This window comes from Haplochromis burtoni, unplaced genomic scaffold (genome assembly GCF_018398535.1).
Source record: "Haplochromis burtoni strain Fernald_Lab_line unplaced genomic scaffold, NCSU_Asbu1 Contig_821, whole genome shotgun sequence".
Lineage (NCBI taxonomy): Eukaryota > Metazoa > Chordata > Actinopteri > Cichliformes > Cichlidae > Haplochromis > Haplochromis burtoni.
Window position 1 is genome coordinate 135,981 of NW_024583182.1, and position 12,793 is coordinate 148,773.

Genomic DNA, 12,793 nt, shown 5'->3' on the forward strand with positions numbered 1-12,793 from the left:
CTGATGTGGCACACCTGTGAGGTGGGATGGATTATCTCAATATAGCAGATGTGCCCACTACCACATATTTGGACTGATTTGTGACCACTGTTTGGGAGGGATGTTTATATTGTGTATCTGGAATGAATTTTAGGTCTCTACGTCCATCCCATGGGGAATGGGAGCAGTAACAAAGGTGTTGCGTTTATATTTTTGTTGAGTGTATGTAGGAACTCCTGTTTGTAAAAAAACAAAACAAAAAATGTATTCTTATTTGTCTGCCAACATTACATATTGTTACAACTTTGCACCGTCATGCAAGAGGAATAATCAGACACTGGATGCTGCTGACATGTTTGTTGTGAATGAACTCAGTTCTACCACTGCACTTTGTCTGTTTAAACTGATGTGTTAACATTGTCTAACTGCTGCTTCCTCATAGCTCAGCAAACTAGCTGCAGAAGTGACAAACTAACAGTACATGACTAATAGCAAAAATGTATCTACAATATTATATGAATCATCTGATTAAAACAACACACTTCCGCAGCTGATCCGACACATTATTGTGTCCTCAGAAACAATTCCATTTTTTTTTATGTCTATTATGTTTTATTCAACTTCTGTGTTTTATTGAATTTCCATTGTGTTTCATATGCTTCTGTTGCACTTTTCTGTTTTTTTTATTTTTCTATTTGTCTTCTTAAATTTCAGTCTGTTTGACCCTGGCTCCCTTGAAGTCTGGCTCCTCTGAACCAAAATATAAATATATGAAGTGTTACTGAAGACCTCTGCACTGTACTGTATTATATAAAAATAAATATAGGAAATATGTATTAACTATTACCTATTAATATCTATATAGTATTTTATCAAGGGTAAATAATAGATTCGAATAGAATAGATCTTTATTGTCAGTGTTACAAGAATAATGAAACACAGTCTGTCATCTCTATGTTAGCAGCATGTGGATTTTTACATTAAAATTCCTTTAGAATAAGAGAAAAAAAAGACTTAAAGTTTGAGAGGTATCTACAGAGGGAATGTAGGGGCGACCGTGGCTCAGGGGGTTGGGAATCGCATCTGTAACCGGAAGGTCGCCGGTTCGATCCCTGGGCTCTCTGTTCTGGTCGTTGTGTCCTTGGGCAAGACACTTTACCCTACTGCCTACTGGTGTTGGCCAGAGGGGCCGATGGCGCGATATGGCAGCCTCGCTTCTGTCAGTCTGCCCCAGGGCAGCTGTGGCTACAACTGTAGCTGCCTCCACCAGTGTATGAATGTGAGAGTGAATGAATAGTGGTATTGTAAAGCGCTTTGGGTGCCTTGAAAAGCGCTATATAAATCCAATCCATTATTATTATTATTAATGTATGTAACAACATAAGTATCTACACAGATATCTACAAGTTATATATGCCATATAAAGGAACAGGTGCAATATAAGGTGCAATGTGATCAGTGGTAGTGCACTTTGAGTTCTTCACACCAAACTTTTTGCAAACAACATTCCTTCCTCTAGTCTTACTAGTCTAGTCCTAATCGGTAGGACTAGAGGAAGGAATGTTGTCTGTGAAGGTTCTCAGTCATCCAGGTCATCGTAGTCAAAGGAGCTTGCAAAGAAAGGAAGGAATGTTGTTTGCAAAAAAAATTATGAAATTATGTAAAAGTCCATAAATATTAGCACAGTTAATCTTCAATCCGGGTAGAGAGGGGGTGGTGGAAATAATGCACACCACAGTAGAAAAAAACCCAAATCAGTTTCTCACCATCAGCATTTGTGTAGAAGCGTGCACTGAGAACTAAAACAAAGACTGGAATCTCATCAGACAGGTTTATTAAACATTTCCAACTTAGACAAAAGCAGAGATCAGATAATACATTTCTTATTCATAAATGACTTGCCAAACATAATATAGGCATTTACAATCCTGAAAAAATAAATTTCAGAACATGTTCTTGGACATCTTAAATGTTGCAGCTCGTCTAGTCTGATTTGATGCACTGTATTTGTGATCCAGCTGAAATACAGCGAGAATAGTTTAAGAATGTCACTACTGAATTGCATGAAATCTCAGAGTTTTCATTTATTACTTTCATGACTCATTATTGTCATACTTTACCTGGTCCAGCATCTTCAGATCCTCTAACTGTCTCATAAATACAACGATCACCTGCAAGTTAATAACAGTTAACAACATTAAATGATCTAACGTTTAATCATTCTTTAAGAGTTGAATGTGACCGATCAGAGCACGTAAACAGTGTTAGACCTGACCGTGGGAAAGAGCCGAGTACACATGTTGTTGATTTTCTTCCTGGTTGATTGTTTCAGAGAGTGTGAGCCTGAAATAATTAAAATATTTTATTATTAGTAGAACAAAAGTATTTATTATATTACTGCTGTTGATGAGTTTCAACAACTGTCACGTCTGCTGTGAAAACTGCCCAGCGCATCGCCGGAGCACCACTTCCTGCCATAAATGACAACTATAGGAAGCGGTGTCTGAAAAGGGCTGGGAAAATCATCAAAGACCCCAGTCACCCAGCACATGGACTCTTCACCCTCCTGCCCTCTGGGAGGCGCTACAGGAGCCTCCAGACTAAGACCACCAGGTACCGGAACAGCTTCTTCCCCACAGCTGTCAGACTCCTGAACTCTGCCTCCTGACATCTGACCCACATTAAACTCATGGACTGAACATACACACACCCACAATGGACAAAAACAAACAAATGGAAAACTATACCCTAATACACACAAAAATAACATGGACTGAACCACCACTACTGTAAATGCTGTATAGACAATCATTCTGTACAATAGAATAATTATAATTCTACAACTGTTTACAACCGTTTATAACTTGCATAGCTCATATTTCTGTATAGCTTTATATTTCATATTTCGGTGTAGTTTTCATATTTATATCCTGTTCACAGCCTGTACACACTTATAGTTATAGCATATTCATAACATACCCTCATACTGTGTACATTGCAGCATACCCATAATAGATCCATATTTTGTACCCTCATACTTATAATAATATATATCTATATAATATACCGTATAGATATATAGATATATCTATATATCTATATTATTGCTAAAGCACTTTCTGGATGGATGCAAACTGCATTTCGTTGGCTTGTACTTGTGATGTGCAATGACAATAAAGTTGAATTCTGTTACATTCTTACTGTGGAAGGTTAAACATAAAAAGACAAGAGTCATAGAAAAACTACACAGAAACCTGAAACACGAAACCTGGAACTGAGAATGAGGAACTTGAGACCTGGTAAAACCTGGGACTTGGGAAACATGAGTGAGGTAAGCAGAAAGAAAAAAAAAAGGGACTAAATACACAAGAATAATGGGGGGCTTGGAAACAGGAGGGAACAGAGCTCATACTAATCAGAAACAAAGAAACGGGTAGGAAGCAAAACTGGATAAACTAAGGGAAAAACAACTGAATTTTTTATTTCGAGCATGCAAATATAACTGAAACAACAAGAGAAAAGAAGAAAAAAACTTTAAAACCAACAGGTTTAATCAATATCTCTATGTCTACACGATGTGTGTGCTCGAAAAGGAGTAGGATGAAGTTTACACTTTTTCTGTTCCTACTGAGGAACAATCAAAATAAAACAGGAAACATGAGACAAAGCCTGAGACGTGAACAGACATAAGAACATAACTGGGTCGATGTGACACATAGAAAACAAGAGAGGCACAGTAACAAAATCTAAAGACTAGAAATCACAAAATACTAAAAATAACTAAGGGAGGTAGAAATACAGAAAACGAAAACATGAAAAAACACAAATCAAAGAGTATGAAAAAAACAGAAAAAATTTCGTCCCCACACCCAGGACCACGACACTGACCTTTTGTGACATAGACCTGAAAAAAAAGTAAGAAAAAAGTATTATGGGATTATGAGATTAAGAGACCATTTTTAATAGTAGCAACAAAAAATCTTACGCTTTATGCAGTAAAGCAGAAAGAGCAACAGTAGAGTGATCAATATTCCAGTAAACAGCCCAGCAATGAACATCACAAGAGAAGAAGAGCTGCACTCTGAAATCACAAACAAAAATTTAAAAAAATATTTAAGGATTTTAATAAATTATTAAAACAGAACAGTTATATTGTATTCACAACCTCACTCTCCACATACCTGTTTCTTTTCTGAGTGAATGATCTTTGCTGCACTTCACAGTTTGAAATGCAGACTTCTCACTGACATGATTGGAAACTGTGCAGGTGACATTGGTCTCTCCATCCTGCCTGATGATGTATTGTTGTCTGGGACCAGTTAGTGTTTGTTTTCCTACAGTCCACTTGTAGCTGACTTCACCAGTTGTGTTGCACTCCAGCAGAACTTTACATGATTCATTTGAGGAAATCCGGGTAGAATTGATTTTTATGACAGGCTGTTTAGTTATGGGTTCTAATGAGAAAACAGAAGGAGAGAGAGAGTCTGTGTCAGGTCACATTTTACATCACAGTTTAAAGTATATGTTTGTGCAGAGTCCTGCAAATCTATTTTATAAAATTAGGCCAAACATCAACAACTTCAAACAACAACGTTATCAGTCCCGAAGTTTATTAAATTGGGGCAACTACTGTTAACTCCTGTATGAGATGGTCTCATAGTATCTAAACCTAAAAATTAAAAACCACCTCAAAAACAAAACACATAAAAAATGAAGACAAGAGATTAAAACTCAGTCAAATAATGACCACTATATAAATTATGATAAAATACACATTTTATCTGTAAGCTAAAGGATTTGCTACTTGAGGAAAATATATAAATTAAACTATGTCTCTCAGGAAATCAGGAAACAAAACCAGACAAAAAAGATGTGGAGTATAAAAGGGAGGTTGATAAACTATTTCAAAATATCACATTGTATTGTATCAAGATGCTTGTTTACTCAATAAAGTATCTTACCATGAACTTGCAGAGTGATGATGACTGAATCCCTTTGTTTCTCTTTTGTTGCTGAGACAAAAATGAAATCACCTGAGTCTTGAAGAGTCAATTTTCTCACTGTTAAAGTAAAGTTTTCCAGGTTTAGCTCTGATCTGTCTTTAAATGGAGATCTTTTAGAAACACCCATATTGTTTTCAATGTATTTGTCTGCAATTATTATTTCTCCATATTTCCATATTGCCGCAGTCACCCCTTCAGTTGGTAAGCCTGATGAAAGCTCTACAGTATCTCCAACTTTTTTATGAATAACATGTTTTCCACTGGAAGTCTCCACATCTGAAAAACATACAAATACCAAGTGTCATATTTATGAAACGTCAGTGAGGAAAAACAAGACCAAATAGCCTCCAACCTTATTCTCTCCTCTAAAAATGCAAAAATATCAGAATTGAACAATTTTAAAAAATGTGTTTGGTGACTAACATTTAAATATGGAAACTGAATAATATGTGCCTGTCCTGGTGGTAACCAACCAGAGGTGACACCAGAGGTGAAGGGAGCCACCAAGCTGAAGGAGTCCTTGGCTTGATTAGCCTGTGGGGCAGCTTGTAGGTACTGACGGGCCAAGTGGAACGCGGTTTAGCAGTGGCTGAAGCAGTGCTCTACCTGCACTGTGTACAATGTTCCACTTGGCCTGTCGATCAGCACTGCTGACTTCAACTGAGAACATTTTCTGGTGGTGGAAGGAATACTTAAGGACCTCCTTAATCCATCTGGCAAGTCTTCCCTAGAGGAAGCAGAGTCTGCTGAGTGTAAAAGCGCTCAGTTTACTGGTCGATCTACGCCCCTACCCTCACCTATGGTCACGAGCTGTGGGTAGTGTCCTAAAGGATGAGATCACGGATGCAAGCAGCAGAAATGAGCTTCCTTCGAAGGGTGGCTGGCCTCTCCCTTAGAGATAGGGTGAGACGCTTGGCCAACCAGAAGGGACTCAGAGTAGAGTTGCTGCTCCTCCACAGCGAAAGGAGCCAGTTGAGGTTGGTTATGGTTATCTGACAAGAATGCCTCCTGGGTGAGGTGTTCTGGGCATGTCCCACCAGGAGAAGGCCCTGGTGGGACAGACCCAGGCAGACCCAGGCCAGCTGAGAGATATAATCTCTCAGCTGGCCTGGGAATGCGTTGGTGTTCCCCTGGACAAGCTGGAGGAGGTGGCTGGGTAGAGGGAGGTCTGGGTTTCTCTGCTTAGGCTGCTGCCCTTGCGGCCTGGCCCCAGATAATTGGAAGAAGATGGATTGATGGATAGTTCAATCAGCAAGAACAAACTTCCAGACAAGTACTGTTTATTGCTGTGTCTGTTGGTCACATTTAGCCTAAAATGTGATAAATACATTTTTTAAAAAAAGCAGAAAATCAAAAATCTGCTCATGCAGGGCAGCAATGATGCAAACAACACTGCAATTTTGGAGCCACAAGATATAACAGGCCCACTGTTCATGCAGTTATAAATACTCGACTAGGGAGGACACATTTGCAACGAACAGTTAGGACAGTGAACATGAGACTTATTTCAATCAGAAAAACTAATGCTCTTACAATATATAATCTTTAAAATGTTTATTTTTTTCTTTAATGTAGATGTTCCAGTTTTAGAATTTACATATTTTTATGACTTTAAAGCCACCACTACCTTTAGTAATACCACATTTGAGAACCCACAAGAAAAATACACTGCAAGCCTCTTGACATGTCCCTTTCTTAATATGAGAAGCACTCCTGACCTCAGAGTCAGTGAGGCAAACAAATGATGTGAATGAAGTAACTACGATACATACAAATACTGTTTACCACTGTGTCATGTTGTCATGCTCGCTGGGTTGGACCCAGGGTTAGAGTCTACTTGTGTGGTTCCTATTTTTCCTGTGTCATGTTATATCCTCCAGCAGTCTGCATATTAAATTCAATTTTGTTTATAAAGCGCCAAATCACAACAACAGTACCCCAATGTGCTTAAAATTGTAGCGTAAAGACCCTAAAATAAAAATAATAACAGTTTTCCTTCTCTGGTTAAATTCTAGGTGAGTCCAGGTATCTTGGTTTTGTTATATTTATAATGCCTGTCTGATATCTCTGTGTCCTCTTTCCAAGTTTGTTTGCCTTTCTGTCTTTGTGTCAAGTTGGTCTTTCTTTTTCTTCCGGTTTTATTTTAGAGTCAGACAGTGTAAGTTCCTGTTTGTCAGCTCCTGCCTCATGCCAAGTTTATTCTATATATTCTCAGCAGTAAAGCTGCTTTTAAGTTTACTTCTCATTTTTCAAAGAAGAAAGAAAAACTCATGAGCTCACAAGGAGACTTTTTATTAACAGTAATCAAGGACTTTGTTTAAAAAAAAGGGGGAAAAAAAGTCTCTTACCATGAACTTGCAGAGTGATGGTGACTGAAGGCCTTTGCTCATCATTCACCTCTGAGACAAAAGTGAAATCACCAGAATCTTGAAGAGTCAGTTTTGTCACTGTTAAAGTAAAGTCTTCAGGGTTCAGCTCTGATCTGTCCTTAAATGGAGACTCTTTAGAAACACCCACATCTTTGCCTGCAACTGTTGTTCGTCCATATCTCCACGTTGCCGCAGTTACACCTTCAGTTGGTAAGCCTGATGAAAGCACCACAGTATCTCCAACTTTTGTGTGAATGACGTGTTTTCCACTGGAAGCCTTGACATCTGAAAAGCATACAAACAACTGAGTACGATATCTATGAAAGTTTAAGTTCAACATGTGAGTGAACTGGTGAGAGAAACAAGTCCAAATTGCCTGAAACCTTATCGTGAACGTGTGATAGTTAAAGTAAAAACAACAAAATCAGAAAAAACAAAACAAAATAAATCTCTTTACAGAATGTGAACATCATCACACACAAGTGACAACTCTGATATGACTGACTTGGCACAACAAAAATGTAAACATAGCAAAAATGTTTACACACTGCGGCTCCATGAAATGTTTTTAGGTGTTTTTCTGTGGACAAGCATGAATTCATAATGTTGTCATTTTCATATAAATGTGACAGCAAATGAATTTAAAAAATGAAATAAAGTGTCAGAAGCTGTTTCCCAGGAATTCAAAAAATGTCTGTTAAAGGTAATTGTTGATTAGCAGCAGTTAGAACAATAATAAATACTTTAGCACAACCATACTCAGAAATGGCAACGCTGCAGCTATCTGCTGTGTTCTGAACTCACTCATGTACCAGAGTTCATGAGGCAACAAATACAACACGTCACTAACATCTGGAAGCAAAAGGTTTACTTACAGTGGAGACAGACCCAGAGCAGCAGCACAATGTTGTGCACGAAGCTACGATAACGTCGTCCAGCAGCCATCACTGGTACACAGCCTCTGTTTCCTCTTCTCATCTGTCAAACTGTTTCTTTACAAGTAAGCACAGAAAAAAATTACTGAGAGTGGGCGAGGTTACCATCAAAATAGAAGCAGAAGAAGTGGTTATAACCTAGCCTGATGTACACAGATCAAAGCAATCACACACTTAATAATTCAACTATTAGACATTAAAGTTACAGTTAAATAAAATATATTTCAGAGGATTTTTTAAAAACACTGTTAGGTACAGTTACAGAAAGTAGCCTAAATGTTCAAGAGAATCACTATAAAATCATATTTACATCAAACAATAGCCAGTTTTACTCTGCATTAACATTACAAACTCTGCATTTAATGCTACAAACAAGTGTATCTGAGCTAGATGTAGAGGTCAGAGATTAGAGTTTAATAATAACATTTCAGCAGAAATAACATAACCACATCCTGTCATCAGATATTTTAAACTGCTGTCCTAAACTTTATTCACTCCTGCATGTCCACAATAGAGTACAGCATGTACTGAGATAATGAATCGGAGAGTGAGGGTGTTTATTGGTTTGAACTTGACTTAAACATTTAAAGAAGCAGCAGCTTTGCTCTGTCATACAAGAGAGATCATCAAGCACTGGCTGCAGCTGACATGTTTGAGGTGAATAAAGTTGCTTCCACCACAGTCACCACTCTGTCTGTGTGTACTGCACGTAAATACTGATATGCATGAAGAAACGACAGATAAATATTAAAGAACAGGAGGCTGCTCTCTTCAGGGGAAACGTTTCTTCCCCTGAAGAGAGCAGCCCATGATCAATCCTGTTTTTACAGGAAATGGTTTTGGTCTAGAGCGATACTGGTGAAACTTTGTCCAGTGCATTGGCAAATGTGTTAACAGTTTTTAAGTGCTGCTTCTTCATAGCTCTGCATACTATATAAATAGCTCTTAGTGTGGTGCTTCTGTCAAAGTCATCTGTGGTTAGCTGCAACTTTATTTCTCATGGAAGTCAGAGCAAAGTGCTTATCTGTAAACACACAAGCATTAAACATAAGTCATAATGTATCAATCAGATCGCTCTGTGATGCTCACACAGCAGATTAACATCATTGTGACTAGTGATCAATGTGAAAAATGTAGCAGTATTTTGTGTTAGTGATGCTAGCAGTGGTTTTATGGTTGGAAATGTTTGGTTAACAGATCAACGCACACATATCTCACCAATTCTAACTTTGTGCCCAGTACAAATTTGTACTGACTGCATAACAATGTTCATCCACATGACCCTTAGGTTTAAGATATTGGCTTTTTATTTCTATGCCAAAAAAAAGCTGATGGTTATAATGCTCTGAAACATTGTACACAAATCCATTTGTCTCACAGGACAAACTAATTATTTTGAAATATGAAGAAGTGGAGAGAATGACACTGTTTCTTTCTGCTCGTACCACAAACACTCCCTTTCTCTTCTTTCTTCACACAATTTCCGACATCAATTTCAAACTGCTCTACAGTAATTTAAAAATAGTCCTTGATCATTCAGCAGAATCATCTGAGCTGCTCGGAGGCTTATTTCAGGCCTTTCAGGAAAACACTTGTTGAAACCCTGAGACGTCACAGCACCATCTTTGCTAACATTTCAAAAGAGGTCATGCAATCCTGGTTTAAGTAAACTCCAGAGGACAGGAAGTGATCGTCTGCTGCTCTAGGTGCATTACTTAGAGATGCACATCCCTCTTATTCACCATTAATTATGGATTTCTTCTCAGTTGAGGTTACTTTTAAAGTTAGTAACGCCCTTCAGATCACATTTCAGTGTCACACTGCCCCCTGCTGGTATGGTTGTGCCATCTGCTGTTAGAATGGCTTTAGTTTCAAGTTCTGTTAATAAGTAATTAAATGAATCAAAAAACTGTTGCTTCAAAGAATATGATGCAAAATAAGAAAATACAATAAAAGCTTTTGGAGTCCATCATCATAAAAAAGTTTATTTGGGCACATGCACATGTTGGCATTAAAGAAAATGAAATGGAAGACGGTGAGGCTGAGAAAGTTAAATGGGACAAGATGGAAGTGAGGGTGGCACTTAGTAAATTTTGAGTTTTGGAGCAGAGCAGGGCAGCTGGTAAAAACAGAAAAGTAGTCATACTCTCTAGACTAAGAATAGCTCATGATTTAAATTCAACCATTAACCATTAAATTAAACTATTGAGAAACTTAAAAGAGAAATGACAAGAAAATGAAACTGTGCAGCATGTGATGTCTGAATGTAATGAACATAGGAGAACCAGAGAGATTTCCAAGATAAAATACAGAAACAAGGGTCAACAGGAGCTACATTTAGGTATTTTATTGTAGAGGGTATGCATGATGGGATTACACATGGTGAGGTTCTGGCAATGTGTATTACATTTTATCCATAGACTCAATTTAGATGTTTTCTTTAGCTTAAAACTAAAGAGAGGATTACAGTACTTTCAGAAGTACTGTAATCCTCTCTATGGATAAAATGTAATACACATTGCCGGAACCTCACCATGCGACACAGGCGGAAGTAAAGAAAGGAAAGGCGCCATTACTGTTACTGCCCCACGTGTGTTGTTGTGTGTGAGCTGTCGCAGTAACAATGCCTCCAGTTCAGTATCTGAGAGAGTTTATCGACAAGCGACTAACTGCTGCTGCTGAACATTTTCTTGGAGTTTGAAAAAAATGATCGTCCAGTACGAGGAAGAGATCAACCGTTGGCGCAGACTGCTGGATATCACCTGGAAACCCGAAATAAAGCTGCACAGGACAGACATCCCACAGCAGCCTGTCTGTAAGGAGAAGGAGGTTCTCCCCGAGCAGCAGCTCTGGAACCAGGAGAGGAGCTCCAGTCTTGACCAGGAGGAACCAGAACCTCCACAGATTAAAGAGGAACAGGAGGAACTGTGCAGTCAGGAGGTGGAGCAGCTGGGACTGAAGGAGGAAACTGATACCTTTATGGTGACTGCTGCTGAGGAAGGAGACCACAGTGAACCAGAAGCAGGCAGGGAGCAACTCCTCGCTCACAGCTCTGCTGTAGCTGACAGTCAAGAACGCAGATTCAAGATCAAGTAGAAAAAGACACAGAAAATCCCACTATGTCAGAGAGCGTGTGTAACTTTGATAAAAGTAGTAAGTCTTTAAAATGTGATGTGTGTGGAAAACCTTTTAAGTTTAATTATCTAATGAAGAGACATTATACATTTGGGGTGGCTGTGGCTCAGGTGGTAGAGCAGATCAGCTACTGATTATAAGGTCTGCATGTCAAATATCCTTGGGCAAGATACTACGGTAACCCCAAGTTGCCCTCCGATGCGTTCATCGTGGGTGTGAATGTGTGTGAATGTAGATTAATTTGCACTTGTGTTTAGAAGTGCTTGTCTGAGTGGGTGTGAATGGGTGAATGAGGCATGTTGTATACAGCGCTTTGAGTACTCTGGGAGAGTAGAAAGGCACTATATTAGAATCAGTCCATTTACACTAGGCTGGTGTTTGTAATTGGGGCAGATTTCTTTCTTTCTTCAGATTTCTTGTGCAATGGGAAGTCCTCATGCTGATTGTATTGTGAAGTTGTGTACGATCACCTCCAGCCAAATAGGTGGTGGTGACTCCAACATCATCTGCAGTTGGGAAGAAGTAGTAGAAGAAGCAGCATCAGAAGAAGAAAGAGAAGAAATACTGTGGTTGTTATCTTAGTAGCAGTGTGCTCTGCTGGATCATTGACATGATCTGTCAGGACAATCATATATAAGTGCATGAAACTGCGTAAAACTCAAAACACACCTTTTCTCTTTGGCGTTTAACCCAGTGTGAGTTGTCATCTGTGTTAAACTTCTTATCTTTTGTGTGACCCTTGTATTCTTGTTCTCTTATTTTTTTTCTTTTTGTACAACACTTTGGTCAGCTGTTAGTTTGTTTTAAAGTGCTTTAGAAACAAAGTGAAAGTTTGTCTGCATGGATTTTAGTTTTGACAGCATTTCTTAGACCACATTTTTTACAACTGTATATACTTTATATTCTGTGTATTTATTATTTCACTCCTATTGCCTGTTCTTATTGACCTTATCTTCAACGTATGCTGTCTGGTTGCTTGTTAATTGCCCCTTGGGAAATAAAATAAAGTCTTCTTTTTCTGATTCTGATCCTCATTTTAGATTTGACAGCATTTCTAGTACCGGTAGATATTGGCAGATGAGTTAAGGATGAATTTAGGCTGTGTATCATCTCTGTGGGCGTGTCCTGGTTCACCTTAGATTTCCAGATTACATACGATCAATTAGTACTCAATGTTGAGGAAGTACCAAGTGTTAAGGAAAGGCACAGTAATACTACACAGCTGTGAACAACACATATTTCAAAATAAAACTCAATAAAACAGCATTATTAAAATGCATTGTGCTCATATGTAAATTAAACAGATTAATCAATTAATTAATGCATTTATTAAAGACAGTGTTACTGGGCTAATAACATAACACTGTTATGT

General features: G+C 38.3%; 1 protein-coding gene across 3 annotated transcripts; it reads right to left on the bottom strand.

Annotated features, from left to right (window-relative positions):
* Positions 1-1,611: 1,611 nt before the first annotated feature.
* LOC102312616 lies at positions 1,612-10,660 on the bottom strand. Of its 3 annotated transcripts, XM_005950623.3 has the most exons (9): positions 8,227-10,660; positions 7,331-7,636; positions 4,941-5,258; positions 4,161-4,433; positions 3,965-4,060; positions 3,868-3,883; positions 2,255-2,322; positions 2,100-2,150; positions 1,612-1,997 (listed from the first exon to the last, which is right to left on the bottom strand). In XM_005950623.3, the coding sequence occupies exons 1-9, from the start codon at positions 8,327-8,329 to the stop codon at positions 1,963-1,965; spliced, it is 1,266 nt and encodes a 421-aa protein (XP_005950685.2). In that variant the 5' UTR covers positions 8,330-10,660; the 3' UTR covers positions 1,612-1,962. The 3 variants fall into 3 exon arrangements, with proteins under 3 accessions (XP_005950685.2, XP_042071705.1, XP_042071706.1); XM_042215771.1 differs by lacking the exon at positions 7,331-7,636; XM_042215772.1 differs by lacking the exon at positions 4,941-5,258.
* Positions 10,661-12,793: the final 2,133 nt, after the last annotated feature.

Bases quoted from the DNA above. Each gene is read 5' to 3' on its own strand.
- LOC102312616 (XM_005950623.3), bottom strand. From the start codon at position 8,329: ATGAGAAGAGGAAACAGAGGCTGTGTACCAGTGATGGCTGCTGGACGA. The intron at 4,434-4,940 runs GTAAGATACTTT...TTTTCTCATTAG, and splicing joins CATCACTCTGCAAGTTCATG to AACCCATAACTAAACAGCCT. The intron at 4,061-4,160 runs GTATGTGGAGAG...TTGTGATTTCAG, and splicing joins TTCACTCAGAAAAGAAACAG to AGTGCAGCTCTTCTTCTCTT.